This window comes from Pezoporus wallicus, unplaced genomic scaffold (genome assembly GCF_028554395.1).
Source record: "Pezoporus wallicus isolate ANWC-B61680 ecotype Strahan unplaced genomic scaffold, APGP_CSIRO_Pwel_v1 contig_227, whole genome shotgun sequence".
Taxonomy (NCBI): Eukaryota; Metazoa; Chordata; class Aves; order Psittaciformes; family Psittacidae; genus Pezoporus; species Pezoporus wallicus.
Window position 1 is genome coordinate 3,066,799 of NW_026635704.1, and position 17,561 is coordinate 3,084,359.

The following is a 17,561-nucleotide window of genomic DNA, read 5'->3' on the forward strand; positions in this document are numbered from 1 at the left end:
TACAAGGGCGTGTAGGGATAGGACAAGGTGTAACAGCTTTAAACTGAAAGAGGGGAGAATTACTTTAGATGCAAGGAAGAAGTTCTTCACTATGAGGGTGGTGAAGCACTGGCATGGGTTGCCCAGAGAAGCTGTGGCTGCCCCATCCCTGGCAGTATTCAAGGCTAGGTTGGACAGGGCTTTGAGCAACCTGGTCTAGTGAAAGGTGTCCCTGCCAATGGCAGGGCAGTTGAAAATGGATGATCTTTAAGGTCCCTTCCAACCCAAGCCATTCTATGGTTCTATGTTTGTATGACAGAGTTAAAGATCATGCGTGACCTAAATGAATAGCTGTCTGGCACATTAGTAACTCCTTGGACTATCATGGTAGTCCATGTGAAAATTCACATATTTCATGATCAAGTTATGTTCTTAACGGCAAGCTCAAGTCTCCTTGCACATCCAATTAACAAAAATCCTCTCAGTAAGCTACTGTTTTGTTTTGGTTTTGTTTGGGGGTTTTTTTGTTATTTATTTATTTTTAAAGCTTTTTGTTCACAGGCTCTACATGTGAATTCTCATTAGTTTCTTTAGGAAAGAAGTTACCTGTGGATATCTGCCTGTGTATGAGTAAACTTCCACAAGGTATTGGAGGTAGCTGTGCATGCTTCGTGTACATGCTTCGTGTACATTGGCGGCTATGTAATGAATGACAACATTCCATAGACATCTTTGAAGTTTCTCCTTCAGTACGGATGAAAAGGACAACCTTCTTACCGGTGGTTATTTGACTTCCCATCAATATTCAGTACCTTTAGGGAAAGCAGCATTAAATTTGTGTTGCTTTGTGTGTGGTTAATGAATGCCACAGTCACCAGAAAGCAGCAGCATATATCAGCCTTCTTTTGTGGCACATCATTTTGAAATGGGCCTGTTGTGTGGTTACATTTGGGCTTTCTTAGCGTACATTTCTAAACATCATTGAGTTTAGGCATGAATTTTGGGATTATGAGTTTGACTGACAAGAGAAGTCTGTTAGGAGTCAGAAGGACATGTTTGTTCAGAAATGGATGAAGATGGATTTGAGGAAAGCTACAGTTAAACTGAAAGAGTTGTAATGTTTCAAAGTCTGTGAAATTGTTCAGGTTCTTTCTCTCTCTCTCTCTGTGAAGCTGATATCTGTGAAACACTTGAAATGCACACATACCTCTGACAAATATGGTGAAACTTTTGTAAAGTCTTTTGAGAGCCACTGCTGGCAAGCTTATAAGGCATTCATGCAAATGTAAAACTAACTAATTTGTATATAAAGAATTTGTATTTAAAAGAACAGCTTTCCTTGTACAGGTGTTTTGTAGTTGTTAATTTGGGGGAAAATAGGTGTGAGAAAGTTTTTGACTCTCAGGAGAAGAAATGGTTTACATTGCAGCACGTGTTTACTCACTTTAATTTTTGGATTAATTAAATGGGGGCCAAGCTTGTAGCAGGCAACTGTAGTGGTGCAAATGAGATCTGTGGAAAGGCTGAGAAGTTAACGCAAACTGGCTGTTGAGGAGATTAATTGAACAGTGTAGATATTTTGAATAAAAGCGGCATCGATTTTGCATTGGTTCGTGATTACCATAGATTGAACTGAATCAAAGCTACTGTAAGATTTTATTATCCTCTGTAGTTGTCTGACAGACCATAGGCAGGTATGCAATATAAGCCAAATTTAAACCAGTTGCATAAAAATTCTCAGGATCAGAGCTACTGAACATTCCTTTATACCAGTCCATGAGCTTTCCATGACCACTTCTCTTTCACTGCAAAATCTTTTCTGCAGTTAATCCGATACTCTCATGTAATCTAGGCAAAGCTTTATTCGAAAGGCTGACATGGCAAATGGAAATTCCTGTCTCTTGAAGTTTGACCACCACTGAAATTTCTGTGGCCTGGTTATGCTTTCAGTAGTCAACTATAGTCTGCTGCTTCTGTTGGCTTACTCATGGAGTTCACCTGATTGCTTTCTATTTCTATGTAAGGCTGTATATGCATGTTTAACTAATTTTCATCATAAAAATAAAAAAAGGGACAGCAAAAGCTTTGTTTGAAACTGACTTTATTTACTTCAGCAATACTGAAAGGTTATATGTGCTGAAAAGAATAATTGATTTGGATGGATAGGTGTAGTATTAAATGATTCTGATGTAATAATACTACCTGTTGATTTATCATATTAATACTGCATTACCACATTTCTTCAAAAAGTCCCTAACCTCTTATGTGTAAGAAGCATTACTCTGAAGAGTAATAGCAGATTTATGGCTTTGGTGAGTGAGAAGGAAATAGAAGTTTTTTTACACGGTCCAATTTTGTGTCTTTAACTTAAGATAAAAAATATATTCTCCTTATAGTTCAGAATAGCATTTCCAGCCATTGGGATTTCATGAAGTTAATTTTGATGTACTTAATTTCAAAGCCACTAAGATAGATTTTGAATGATGTTTTTGTGCAAACTGTCATTATAGACTGTAATTTTCTTAAAAAAACAATATGAAATACTCTGCCTAAACCCCTAAAAAGGTAGGATATTTTATGAAAATTTTCAGATAGTTGTAAGCCTACAGTAAGGAAATATAACAGCATGCCCATTCTGCCTAGTTCTTTCAGCAAATGTATTCCAGCCTTAGAATTCTTAATGTCATTTCCATCTCAGCCTTGTACTTGAATGGGATCAGGATAGCATGACCTGTAGTTAAACTATGAATGAAAATATATTTAAGAACTTTCAAATGACTTTCACCATCTATGTTAATTATAGCACCCAATTCTTTTACTGGAGCTTCAGCTATTGCTGGAGTCTCTCCAGTTAAATCAGGGAATTTAATTTTGCTTTTCTCTGGAGACAAACTGTCACTTTGGTAAAACTCCTTCAGGTTGGATACATTCCTTAATAACAGAGTAATTATTTGTATTAATCTTGGGGATTATAATCAATGAACAAAAACTAGAAGAAAAAGGAGGGGTTTGTTTCAATGCTTTAATGCAGTAGATAAAATGTAAGTTGAGACTGATACAGTGGAATGAATTCTGCTTTCATTTATGCTAATAAATGATAGTTCTCCTTAGATAATATCTGTAGTGAAACTTGAACAACCAAAAACATGCTTGTAATTATCAGAACCTTTGAATAAGTTGGAGAATTGTATTACGCTTGAGCCTTAATAAACTTACAGTGAAATTACTGCTACTTTATTAGAGGCAACTGTGTCCAGCAACATTTAAGTGCTTAAGTTTTTTACATACTCACTTTCAGGGGAGCAAAACAAAACCCCAAAAAGCTAGCATCCTCTTTGTATGTTTTAGGCTTGTTCTGTGTCTTTGATCAGGGTTCTTACACTGAATTTCTTTAATGTATACGTGAATAGTAAAAAGAACTCAGTAACGAGGTCTCTCTACCCACTTAGTGCTTTCAAAGACTTATGGATATAAAATCATTTTGAAAAAGATCTTCTGTGAATATGGTAGAGAAATTTTCCTAACTCTTAATGTATCTAAACCAGAATGAATCTGTTAAAATGGTGTATTTAATTTCCTTTCATATTTATTTTCTACTAGATCCAGCATACTCAGATTTATTTTTTGCTTTGCTTTTATTACTGCTTTGTCTTAACTGGCAAAGCTGGTTATGTTGCAGAAAGCAATATCTCTTTATTTCAGTAGCAAAGCAACATAATTCAGAACTTAAATACTCCTGTATCTTAAGTGTATATTTTTTGGAAATGAGTGCTTTATCTGATTCATTAGAAATTCCAAACCTTTGCTGCTTACCTGGAAGCACTTCGAAGTTTTTTCACTCTACCCATTTGACAGTCTGTTGCAAGTTGCTCTAATTTAGTGAAGGTCATATGTAAATTTAGCAATGTCCCCAGCTATTAAAACCTGGGTAATACTACCCTGTTTCCACTGGGGAATGCTGTGGTAAAAACTACATTAGTATACCCAAGTTATGCAGTGACAGCAATGCGTCTGTTAGAAGAGCCTATTTAGACATACACTTCCATGAAGTTCTCTTGAGAGTTATTTAGGGCAGCTAAGGATGAGGTAAATAAACAAAAAGTTTACTTTGGTTTATCCTAACCACATTATTTTTTCACCCTTCCTAAAAGCCTGGTCTTTTTCAGGTCCAGAACTGGATACTGAGGAAAGAACAAATTACTTTGTTACAAATGGAAATGATAACCAAAGCAATAGCTTCCTTTCTTGATCATCTAGCCCTTAGAGGGGCATTGGGTTTACATAAAATTTTAACATGCCTGTCTTTTGGACTGTATTACAAAATTTTATCACAGAAATGTGGGTGTTTGTCTTCACCTAATATGTCACAGAAAATGTAAGATAAGTAACTTTTGACTTCAGGGGTGTCTGTGGCTGTGTTTCTGCTGTTATGACTCCAGAAGCACAGCATGGAGCTCCTGGCAAGCTAATTTAAAGTCAGCAGGAGGACAGGTTAGACTTAGCAGGTTGACTAAGTGCTGCCTCATACCAGGGGTGGTGGCAGAGAGGAGCTCTGCCCTAGGGAGTGCCATGGGTAACACCAGCTCCTTGGCACTCTTACCATAAAGCAAGAGTGATTCTCCTTCATAAGGTGTGTTGGAGATCTCCTGGTAAGAAATGAGAGCACTTAATAACTGCAGTACACAGTCTTAATAAAAATATGACTAGAATTCATAAAACAGTGCAGTAGTAATGCAAACATTGTTGTGACTGGTTGCCATATCTGAGGTCCCTGGTAAATTCAAAGTTAACTGACTCACCTCAGGAGCTGGAGCTTCATAGCCTCTTTAATCCCAATTTAGGGATCCGAAACCTGAGTGGCTTTTGGAGGAAGGGAGGGACAGGCATTTGAGCTGAAAAAAAAGCCTTTTGCTGCTGTAAGTACAAGCCTGTCCTTAGGCTTTTTTGCTTTGTATAAAAGCCTAGGAAGGGGATGAAAGCTCAGACAGTGGCCTATTGTGTGTGCGGTGAGTGGGGGGAATGGCATGCGGATTCTGCCTGTTCTCATCTATGCTTCAGCAAGAGACCAGATGTATATGCTGAGGGAAAAAAGGATTCTTCTCTGAAATAGTAATAAAATCAAAAAGATAAGTGAAATTCTCAAAGTAATGTCACTCAAGACTTTTGCAAGTCTCAAACAGTTTGGTTCCCATACAAAGCCTGTTTATTCGAAGCAGTTTTGAGAAGGTTGAATTGGCAGTGTTCATTGGAAGAATGTAATTTGTGTCAGAAAAAACTAAACCCTTAAATGAACCCCTTTCCAAGAAGCATGCCTTAATGTGTTGGAGGAAGGTATACAGAATAGAAAGTGCCATGCAGTGTTTGTGTACAAAAATAATCTGACTGGTTTGGGGTTTGTTTTTGCTGTGTGTGTAAAAGGAGGGTGAAGATGTTGTTTTTACATCGTGTTTGAAGTCAAACTGTTCCAGCTACTTTATCGCAACTTGTTATAAGAGAACAGAATAATACGAGTTCAGACTGGTGTAGGAACTGAAAAAATACAGTGGGACAAAATTTCCCTTTCACTAATGGTTTAAGCACAACAGAGTACAAGTTCAGTCTGTGGGAAATGTTGGTGTGTTGTGTTATTTTTTTGGGCTGAAGCCATGACTTTCAAAAGAACTTGGTGCAGAAGGTGTAAAGCATAATAATGCAGGCTTCCTTGTTTATTTTTTAAGTTATTTAGCCACTGATTGATTTGCAAAGGTCAGATCCTTCACCAAAATTTAAATCCATCAGGAACAAATGAGTTCTAAGATTCAAGGTGCAGGACTTACTATGTTGTGGGTTTTTTTTTTCCACCTGAATTGAGCAGCAGCATTTATCATTAGTGCTGGCATTTATTTCAGCATCAGGCAGCTGGTTTGGTGTGTCAATGTACAACTCTGTGGTTTAAAAGAACCTTGCTAAGTCCTTTCTTACCCTTGTTTTTCCTACTGTACCTCTGTTTTCACATATAATAAAAACTATGCCAGTGCTTGTCACTTGTGAGGTGCCAGGAGTAATCAGCAAACAGTGCAGTTTAGAACCAGTGACTTCTCTGTAAATAATTGATGCTTTAAAAAAAAGGTAAGTGAATAGTCCTTGAGTATCCAACTCCCAAACCCACGTATTTATCAGTCCAGCTATTTAGCTGTGAAAAGCTTTTCCTTTTTTGTTTGCATTTGATTAGTATTATGGGTAAAATAGCAGCACTCATGCCTTCAAGCAGCAATGAACTGACTGTCTGAGCTTGTATATTATGTTTGTAGTTACATAGACTTAAAAGTTCTTTTGTGTGTGAAGTTGCGTTAGTAGTTTTGTCCATGTAAAGAAGTGTTGACAATTCTGTGACTTTGATATTCGTATGGCACTTGTGTGGTTTTACAAGAACCTTGGTAAACCAGTATTGCTGAAAGTGCTGCATGTTTTCAGTTTCAATGCAAGTCAAAGCGAAGTTTCTCACTTAAGATGTTTGCTGCTTTGTCTTTCAGCAAGAAGAATCTGTGGTACTGACAGACAGTAAATATGGTTTTGATCCCAACTCCTAAATGAGGAGCTAAGAGACTGGAATACAGATCTGAATTGGTGCTGTTGCAGCCTTCCGTGTTGTATCAGCTTTGCATGTATTATGAAATCTGTTCATAGTACATAAAAATGCACAGACCATATTACTGAACTGCAAAAGCCCCACTGCTGATAGATCAAAGAAAGCAGCAGCTGTCATCCAATTTTAGCCACAGTGCTTTTGAATGCCTTAATCCTCTTCCCAAACAGAAGGAAGCAGAGAGAGTGCACTTTCTTTATACTCCCCCGCTTCTGTTTTTTTCAAGTGTTGGTGCAGCAAAAGCCAGGAGCTCTGTTTAGCAGCCATCACTGCATGGCACAAGACATTCTTTTCTATGCATCTTATTTGGATATTTCAGTCCTCCTTATGTGTGCTAAGGTCTTTCAAATTTAATCTTTAGTGAAGTTAGAAATTACATTGTGTTTACTCCCAGGTGTTTAAAATATCAAAGTGATTATTCAGTTGTACTTCATTCTCATTTAGGTCTACTTCAAATTTAAATTAACTTGGTATTCTTTGTTCCCTTTCAGTTGCTGAAGGGGTGTGTGTTGAGATTGTACTCAGAACCCGAGTTACAGGAAACATGCATGTCTACCATGAGAATATATTTTATTTTGTGAAATTTTCACATTTTCAGATATCTTTTTAGCAAGTTTTACAAGACAGTTATTACCAAATAGCTTCTCTAGGAAGCAAGCCAGATATGTTGCAAACATAAACTTGATCTGTAACAGCTATTTTTAATGTCTGTATAGTGAGTGCAGTGGTCTGTCTCCAAAGTGGCTCATGGCAGAAATCTGGGGAAGCATACGAGAACTGAGGAAGCGCATGGTGATGCTTCCCTGGTACACTGTGATGTCTCACTAATGTTTCCCAAGATAGAAGCTGTTCTTTGAACTAGAGCCATTTCCTTTCTTCATTAATTTGCCTAATCACTTTTCTTAACTGTATTCTAAGAATATTTTCCAAATATGTGTAAACACATTTCAAGAGAATAGCATAGGAAAATTATTTATATTGAATTGTCAAAATTATTGGAAATAAATTATAAAAGGGTGGGTTTTATGTATTGGTTTTTATGTTTGTTTTGCACTGTCTTGCAAAGTGAATTTGTACTGCAAAGTAATCTCAGCAAAGGAGTGAAGTATGCAAGTGTAAAGCTGTCAGACTACAGCTGGTTCATTCAATTGTCTGTCTTGATGAGCTAACAGATACCATTTTAGTCTCTCACTTTAGCCTCTCAGACCAAAAATACTTTGCTGTGCAGGTATAAGTAAGCTGCTAGAGTCAGAGTGAAAGTTTTAAGAATCCATTTGTGTTGTCCTGTTTACCCAAACAGAATTTCAAAAAATCTGTATTAAAAAGTGTGTTGGCTGGGACAGCACTGAAGGCCAGATGCGAGGGAACGGCGTTTGATGACAAAGTTTGGTTTGTTTAGAAATGCAACTTGATTAAATTTGCTCTCGTGCCAACTACTCCTTCCCTGCAGTCTGCTCATTTGTGTGACACGCTAGCCATCACAACACACACGGAAGATCAGAGATGATGTGCAATAACCCCAGTCCTACTTCTGTTGTCAGACAAGCATCTCCCAGCAGCAACATTACCTTCTTGTAGTTTACTCTTGCAAGCCCATTTTCCCTTCCCTCTACATTAATACACATTTCCAAACTCCTAAGTTTGAAATGCCATCTCTTTACATCTTTAAAAATGCTAAAACATTCAATAATGGCAAGAAAGAAAGTGTGTATTTTGAGATGTTCATGACTAGTTTTTGCTACCTTACAGTAAGAGGGTATCTGTTTGCTTTGCTCTTGACAGAGCACAGAAAAGAAGCCTCAAGTGCAATGAAAAATTGAGGTACTATCTTGTACTATCGAGGTACTGGATTTCATTACTATGAAATCCAGCTGATGGTAGTTTCAGTGGAATATGTGTGCTTCCACTGGCTGTGCAACAAGCAAAGGAGTTCTTGTGTGTCCCAGTACTCAACACTGGGATATCCAGACAGCTCTCAGATCAAGGAAGAGATGGAAAAACTGAAGGGCAGTTTACTTGTGTCATTAATCTGTGAGAGGAGGGAGGCATCTCATGTGAGTTTATTCTTTCTTTTAATTTCTTCACACCCTGCCTCCCTCCTCCTCCAAAAAAAAGGTCATATGCTTGTAATATGGTTTTACAAATTCTAGAGTAATGTTGCTTTAAGGTTTGTCAAGGAAAAAGGGAAAATATTCTAAAAGGTCCCACTTTGTTTGAAATTATGAATTTTTATTTCAAACTTGGAAATAAGGAAGTGGTAGGCATGTGGTATGACCTACTTTTGCATGTTCTGTGCTGCATTGCTGAAGTACTACTGTAGGTATTAGAGGAGCATTTTTTCTTTTTAATTTTGGTGTTTATTGTTGTCTCAGTTGCTAAGTGTGTTATGCAAACACCAAAAAAAGAGTGTTCCAAGACTGACTGATCCATTAATGGCGTTAATAAATATTTCTTTTTCACTTTTACAGGTTATTGAATCACTAGGGATTATTATATATAAAGCCCTGGACTATGGTTTGAAGGACAATGAAGAGCGGGAATTAAGTCCTCCACTGGAGCAGCTTATTGACCACATGACTAATACCACAGAAACAGATGGGAGTAGGGATGAAGGATATGATGCTCTGGATGAAGGAGAGGAGGATGACAATGATGATGATCAAGAGGAAGTTGAGGCCATTCGTTCCTATAAGGATGTCATGAAGGTACAGTGATCGGCGGTTTATATGATACTTCACTGTTTTTATCAATAAGAAAATTAACTCCATTTTCCATATTACTGTCCAGTGTGATCCTGGCTGTATAATCTCCTGATTTCCCTGGTAATTTTGTAAGGTTTGCTTGCAGAGGTGACATGCAGTAGTATTTAATGTTTGACAGTAAACAACAAAAAAATCCATGATTAACTTTATCTTTGGATGTGCCATTATTATCACATTCTGATTTCATCTGTGCACTGGCTAGTCAGCCTTCCAGTCTAACATCTGTTGGATTACTTTGTGTACACTTGGATACTTCATGGGCTGTTTCAATTAATTCACCTTTTCATTAGTGTGGTATTAATTTAATTATTCCTTATCAGTTTCTTCCTTTGCCACCCTCCTCTACTTGAAGCAGAGGAGTGCTTTTATAAGAGTAGCTTATTTGTGTGGGGTGAGTCAGGATACAGTATTTCATTGACGATCATTATTGTTGCGGTTCTTGACCTGAATTGTCAGATTTGGAAATACAGCTTATGAATTTTAATTGCAACAGGTTCTGTAATGTTATCTGAGCTACTGTGAACAATAATTTTAAAGTGTTATCCCTCTGTTTTCTATAGAGTAGTCTTCAGTACAAGTTTTAGAGCCCAATGAGCTCTCATTACAGACAAAGGTATTAATAGGCATGGATTTTGACAAAATTTGAATAGTTGGTTTGCCTCATAAATGATATGAGAGTTTAATACAGGACAGAAAATTGTACAGTAACTTGTACCAGGGGATTGAACTCTTTATATTGCTTCTTCATAAATGCAAGTTATATCTAAGGACCAGAAGCCTAGTGTAGAGAGACTAGAAGAGAGCCTCAGATAGCACATCAGGACTCATTAGCCAAGAGAAACAAGAGCCCCCTAAAATCACTCGCTTCTGATGGTTTGACAGTAAAGAGGGAAGCTCTTAGAAGACGGGAGTGGGAGTAACTTCTGTTTGAGATGCTTTTGTATTCTTGTTCCATGAGAAATAACAGTTAATGCTTAATGCCTTTGTTTTTCCTCACTCCCTTGGAAAAGCAGGGGTCAGACAGACAAATGAATGAAATGGCCTTTCACCCTCTGTAATGGGGAGGGCCTGGCTGGCTGAAATACTCTCCCCTTCAAGCCGCTGCCACCCCCAGCCTTGCTGAGTCAGTGCCCTCACTGTGGGCAGGTGCTTTGATCTCTCCATTCTTTGCTGCTCCCCATCTCTAGGAATGGTCAGCAGCACCCTAATAAGCCCCCATGCGAGGTGGTCTTAATAGCATGATGTTACATAGAATATAGGTGTGATATAACCTCTTCCCACAGTTTGGCAAAAATGCCATGATTTGGTGGGACAATCAAAGTTGGACCCTAAGAAGTAGTTTTGTTTAGTAGAGGCAGGCATGACCTTTATATGTACAGAGATGAGGGTAGTGAATTGCAGAAGTGATTATTATTTTACAGGTTCTTTACTTGATTTCCGCAAGCAAGAAAAAATAAGCTTGGGAGACTTTGCTGAACTCCTTTAGTTAACCTGGTAAACATCCCTGAAATGCGAAAAGGATTAAAAAAATGTTTGTTCAGGTTTCTGCTGTTATGGCTACATGGCATCTCTCTGGTTCTGCTCGGTTAGTGTGTTATCTCTGTTAGCTTTAGGTACCAGCCTATTTATGTGTTTTAAAATCAGCATCTTACATTCTAAATTTTATCATCTTTTGCTATTAACTTTTTGTCACTCTGGAAACGTTCCACTTTTGCGACTTTGCCTTAGTGAACTGTATTTCAGCTCATTTTTACATCATCCTAACTTTTACTCCTCCATCCCTTGGAATTCTCTTTTCTTGCTGCTGTTGCATTTGCCTAAATTATTTGCTGCAGGCTTAACTCAACCACTTGCCTTTATTGCCTTCTCTGTGTCATTACTGCATTGTCAGTAGTAGAGCAGGAGCATCATTCTGCCGTGTTTTCGACATGACTGCGGATTTGTAAGATCCTTTTTTCTTGACTTAGTCTTATCCGTGACAGGGGACGATGCTTTGCATGTTGCTTTTTTTTATTTTTTATTGTTTTTATTTCTTTTTTTCCAGCAGTGGTAAACTTTGTTGCAGGCTACACCCTTATTTACCCAGGGACTGTTTCACAACAGCAATGTGTGGTCTTGTGACCATAAGGCTCAATTACTATAATTCCCTCTTGGCAAGACTGACTGTGAAGCTTTCTCCTCTGTAGTTTGTAGTGAATGCTGAAGCAGGTTTGCTTGTTCAGTTGAGCAACTATCATTCTTGCCTACCCTGCATTCTCTAAATTGCAAGCTTGGGAAATGGTAGAGATGGGCTGTATGCTACTTACATTGATTTTTAAGGTTTTTAACTATATAGTCTCCAGTAGGGATGTGATTTTCTCCTTGAAATGAGATTATATGTTTCATCCTTCTCCAGAAAGTGTCATTGTCTGGTCCAAGCTTGTCTGCCACTGAGACTGAATTTTTCACCATTAATCACTATTGCAGGTGACCTATTCCATGATTAAAACACAGAGAAACATGTGTCAGTTTCTTCTGTAATGTGAAGTAGGCAAGGTCAGTCCTGAGCCCACCTGTAACCTGGAAAACACTGAGTAATGTGGTGGACACCTATTCCTAAGAACTGGGAAAAGGGTAAGTGCTAAACAGTACTGCCAAGATCATCACTGGCAAAGCTCCTGCTTGGAGAAGACACAGACAAGCTTTTGTGCTACTTCTCAGTGTATTTGGCTGATTTGGCTTCTGGCTTCTTTAGCAGAGCCAACCTGCTGCACAGACTTGATCTACTGTTTTTAAAAAAGCATCTGTGAAGAGAGAAGACGTTGGTTGCCAGATGCTTAACTTTTTTAGTCTTTGATGTGTTTTGGTTATGGTCCTAGTGCAAATGAGGAGAGAAATGGAGACAGTAAGGACTGGATGTTTTCAGACAGATGCTTTCTTTGTTTGGGGCTCTCTTCCTTGCCACCATTTGCAGTACGCACCATGCGCATATGGTACAGGAAATCCTTGGGAAACTTGGGAAGCCTTAGGCAACAGAGGTTTCCTGTGTAGACCTGGCATGCTGGGCAATGTTGGGCTTTCTAAGGGTGTATGAAGTCCATCATGTGGCACTTATCCGTGTGTATGGCCCCTTCCTTGATACTGAAACAAAATGATACAGTTTATCAACCTCTTCCGGAGTATGTTCAAACCATAATCTTGACATTATCTTACCCCTTATCCTGCAGTTCTCTTCAGTCAGATGGCTTAAGGCATCACCACTTTTGACATTAACTTGGGAGTGCTTTTTCTAAGCTGCAGTTTATTGGCAAGGCTGGCCTGAGCCCCAAGTTGTGGTATTATCCTGTATTCTAGGCCAGCACCCTCATCTAATTCCAGGTGTAAAGAAAGCCACACAACCCTTAGATAGCAGGCTTTATTCTGTGCTGGTATTTTCTGGGCTGAACAGCCATCCTAGCCCTAGCCCTGTCATTTCTTTTAGCCAAATTACTACTGCCAGTACTAGACTTTACCTTAGCTATCCCTCAGAGCAGAGGTGTTGTCAGTCGTATCTGCCAGTAGTGACACTAACCTTTGTCACTGCTTCTGCTACCTTTTTCTGCAGGTCTCATAGAAGATGTGTAAGGAGGTAGTGGTCTTCCTGTGTATCTTGACCTTACTCATGTTCAACTTTCATCCTGAAAGTTAACTTTAACAGGAGCATTATCTGTAGCCAAGGCACACCTTCTTGTCTCAGAGACAAGCATAGGTGGATGGCCTGCAGGGCTCAGTGGCCTCTCGTCCCAGGCCTTACCTAACTGATCACTTTTGGGTAGTTCAGTAATAATGTTTGCTAATTCTGACCAAAAATTAACCATTGGGCAACTGCTGCTTCACAGATTTTAGTTAGTGACCCAAAACTCACACTTAGGAAATCTCCATGAAGACTTTTTAATTCGTATGAAGATTATTTTCAGAGCAGTTTGTGCAGTGTTGTGTTGTCTCGCTATAAACAGGATTGCAGTTTGCAGTATATTAATTGGTAGAAATTCATGTTTGTGCTTTGCTTGTAAGCAAAGAGGAAGAATAAATTACTTGTCCCATCCCCCGTCCCCCGTCCCCCCCCATCTGTCCATCCATCCCCCCCTGTATTTCAGGTATTTTAATTGTCCTTTAATCACTGGCATGGTCTCTAAAATGAGACACTTTTAAGTCTCGATGACTCATATATCTTGGTAGTTCAAGTATATGACTGACTTCTTTCAGCTGAAAGGAACTGAATTTACAGTGATGATATTGATCTGCTTGTGCTTCATTTTGAGTACTCTGATGGTAGTACAGATCAACTCTCTATGGCATGTGTAAGATTATAGAGGAAAAGAAGAGTGTGTCCTGTCTTCATGTAATTACAGGTGAGATGAGAAGATCTACATTTAGATCTAAGTATTTTGGAGGCTCCCTTCTGAGTTTGAGGACTTCCATTAGTATCATATAGATGGTATGACCCCATGTAAATATAATATGGGAACCTGTCAGAGATGAACCAGAACATGCAGTTAAAAACAAGTATGGGTATTTGTTTATGGCAGTTAAAGAGTTCATGTTACTGGAATTCAGAGGTCCACAATTTTGCCTGGTTCATGAGGTTAAGATTAGTAAGACATAGCTTTCTGTGAATGTAATTCTGTTTAAGGCTGGGTTGGCTTTAGCATTATTATATGAGTATGCAGAACAGTATTCGTGCTTTATTTCAAAGCAAGCAAGTTGCAACATACTCGATAATTCTGTCTGAAGCTGGTGAAGATACTGGAACCTTACTGAGATGGTAACAAATACCCCCAGTGCTGTCAGTTCATTTTCTATTAAAAAGGAACACAACATGCCATTTCTGAAAATCATCATGCTCAAAAAAAAAAAAAAAACAGTTGATCATCTCTCTTGAGTCTTGTTTGTAGTGAACTAAAATGTCACATGCTAGTCTTTATTTTGGTGGATCTTCTTTTAGAAAAAGGTGATCTATATCTCTGCATTTTGATAGGGGAAAAATTGCAATTATAGTGCTTTGGAAATCCTTACTTCTTTTCACTTTTGTTGTCACAGTACTTGAGTTTGATTTGTTGGCTCGAAAAACCTAAACATCTTCTATCTGGATCTTCAGTTGTCCATGCAGACCTGATGTCTGAGACCCTTCTGAATGTTGGGGAACATCCTGTCCCAACTGTTTGGGTCCCTGACAGTACAACCATCTAGTTTTTGTATATCTTAAGTTTTGAGGGGGCCAGGCTCTCCTTTGGCTATTATTTTTTGCAGTTTAACTCTTTGGGGACCATAAACTAGAAAGAAACCCGAAGACCAAATTATTTTGTGAACACACCCCCCATATCATACTGGTGTGACAGGGCTCACCTAGGTGGATGTCTCTGGGGAGTCTGGGCCTTTGAAGCTGGACTATCATGGTTTTGGTATGAGCAGGTAACAGCTTGTGTTCGCACACTCCCAGCCACCCTTTCTCTCTGCGCTGCATTGACAAAAGTGGGAGCTCTTGAGTTCAGCAGTGAAGTCCACAGGACCAATGCTCATCTGTGCTTAGAAGCTTAAAAACTCTCCTTTCTGTGCTCTTACCCTCCCAAAGCATAGTGACTGAGGGTGCACCTTTTTATATCAACTAGCCAGTGTCTTCAGGCAGACAAGCAGAAATTGTGAAGGTCCCAGAAAAGCAATTGCTGAGATTGGGTTAACAAAGGAATATGGAGATCTTGATGGAATAGGGCCTATCCACAGGCATTTTCTTATTCCTTCGGCATTGTTTGGGCTAACTTCGAGTTGTCTTAGAAATGCAGTAAGCCTGCTATTTTTCTGTTGTCCAAGCAGGCCTTGTACATCACGGTTATTCATTCAAACCATTGTGTGTTTCTTCTGTCTATGCTGTCACCTTGGCTGGGATCCATGTCACCTTTATTTAGTCAGAGGATCCCAAAGGTTTTTATTTGTTTAGTGTTGTGGGTTTTTTTTAACTCCATTGGTAACTTCATCTGTTTCGCTGCAAGATCCCTCAAACATTTGTGCAGGAACAACTGAAGGACTAGCAAAATAAACTGTGCTGCTGGCTGAGTCATCAAAGGAGTTAGTGTTTGAAGTTTGGGTACTTTGCAGGCCCAGGGAACTGAGCTGAGGACAGACCATGCAAAATAAAGTACAAGTGTCTCTCTGCATGTTTGAGTCTTTGTGATATATGTATAAGCAATATCTTCATGTGGTTGGTTTTAAAATGAAATTATTTAACAATAATAATAGGGGTTTGATATGAAGGGCTTTATAAACAGCTGCAGGGCAAGTGGATTTATGACAGCTGAGAGCTCTGTAAGTGAAAGATAAGCAGAAGTGGAAGTAATTTTGTACTGTTCATGTTTATTTTGAGAGGTTTTGTTCAGAACTTCGTTATACCAAATGTACTTGCAAGAAAGTTGTCCTTTATGGCTTTGGTCTTTCCATTGAAAAGGAAGGGCTTTTTTTTCACCCTTGCTTTAATTATTCTCATGCAGAACATCCCTTCCAACAGTGTTGGCTTATATGGATTGGAGTGTTTTATTCCAGGCTTGGAGACAAAACCAAATCACCTTTTCTGAGGTGATTTTTGCCTTCACATTATAGCTTACAGTAACACAGCTACACCAGTTCAAAACCCTAGTACCCATAATTCACATAATTATACTGGTATAACCTGTCTAAGGTTTAAAATAGTCTGAGGAATCCAAGGAGTTGTCCAACAAAAACAGGAGACACAGATTGGGTGTTCAGATTATTTTTGTGTATGGGGAGGCTAGAATACACATGAAATTTGTGTGTGCCCTTTATGCATTCAAAAGAAGCAGAGTAGGGCATGGACTTTTTTTCCCATCTGTTTTATGCTGCAGTTATTATAAATAATTTATACACAGGTAAAAATAAAGTTCTAGGTTTTAGTGGAGGTGGAAGGATTCTTTGGTGCTACTGGTGTTCCATAGTGCATATAACACAGAATTTGTCATGATAGAGCTCGTGTTTTCCATTTAAAAATACAAATGTCTAAAATGTGCAAAGCAATTTGTTAGAAATAGCATGTCTGAATATGAGGTTTAATCTGAAGTATCAAAGAACCTGTTAACCGGCGCTGCCTAAAATAGACTCTGGAGACTAAAGCAGATCAATGGTTGTTTACTTTCACAAGGTACATTTTGTTTGATCAGATTAATTTGAAATTCTAACTAATGACTGGAAATGAGGGTAATGGTCAATTAACACAGTAATGCTGTAGTGACCCATAACAAAGTAAAAAAAAAAGCAGAGCCACCATTACAAAAGTGACCCAAATCTTCCCTGTGCTGTGGATTAACTCCATCACTCAGCCTGGCAATGCAGACAGTCCTGTGCAAAGCTGAAGAGATCTGCTGAGAGTCCCCCTGTTCAACTCACAATTACCTCCCCTCTCCAGGTGTTAAAAGCAATAAGTACAGAGAAGGCTGTGATGGATTTTTCACATTCACTGTCAGCCTGCTAAAGGCAGTAGATCTGCTCAGAAAAATTAGCTAGGGCAGCAGCTTGTCTTACGTTAGGGTTTGGCAAAGGTTCATCTTGTCAGAATCTAGTTTCCACCCATGCAGACTTCGCAGTCTTGCATGTTCTTGGTGTTTTCAGCTAGTGTTTTAGCTCTGCTGGCTCCTTTCACTACTTTAAACATGCAGGCCATTTATTACAGATGCACATGACATCTTCTACCTTGTCTGTAAGGCACAAGTGTTCTTTGATTTACATGTAATGCCAACATCCCATAGGGAATATCCCATGTACTTTATCAGTACTGCTTGTATTATTTACATTATGCGTGTGATACATGTTTTAGTGGACATGTAAATTAATGGTGACATGCAAAATTGCTCAACAATTTTCTCTCCCGTGTAGCATTATGTATTGACGGGTTGCAGTAGCTGCCCTCACAGATCATATTCAAAACAGTAGATTAAGTTGTTTCTGTACTTTTTTAAGTTGTGCTCTTGTTTGAAATGGGCAGTATAGATCTTGCAGCAGTAATTCTCTACAGGTATGGAAGAAGGGGGGTTTATGGGGTGGGGGGGAACTTCTTAATTAGGCCAACTGATTTATCTGGAGGAAGACACATTATCCTTCCAGGCTGACATGAAAGGTCCAATGGCAGTCTCCAAGTGCTAGTCCCCTGTAGGTTCTGTAGTCTCTAACTTCTG

At 38.8% G+C, this 17,561-nt stretch overlaps 1 protein-coding gene across 6 annotated transcripts in view; it reads left to right on the forward strand.

Moving 5' to 3' along the window:
* SPIRE1 (spire type actin nucleation factor 1) overlaps positions 1-17,561 on the forward strand; it is a 125,775-nt gene that overhangs the window by 48,826 nt on the left and 59,388 nt on the right. For all 6 annotated transcript variants that reach the window (XM_057397431.1, XM_057397434.1, XM_057397432.1 and 3 more), the window contains exon 3: positions 9,073-9,309. In XM_057397431.1, coding sequence (XP_057253414.1) covers positions 9,073-9,309 — 237 coding nt within the window. The remainder of the gene's footprint in view (positions 1-9,072; positions 9,310-17,561) is intronic.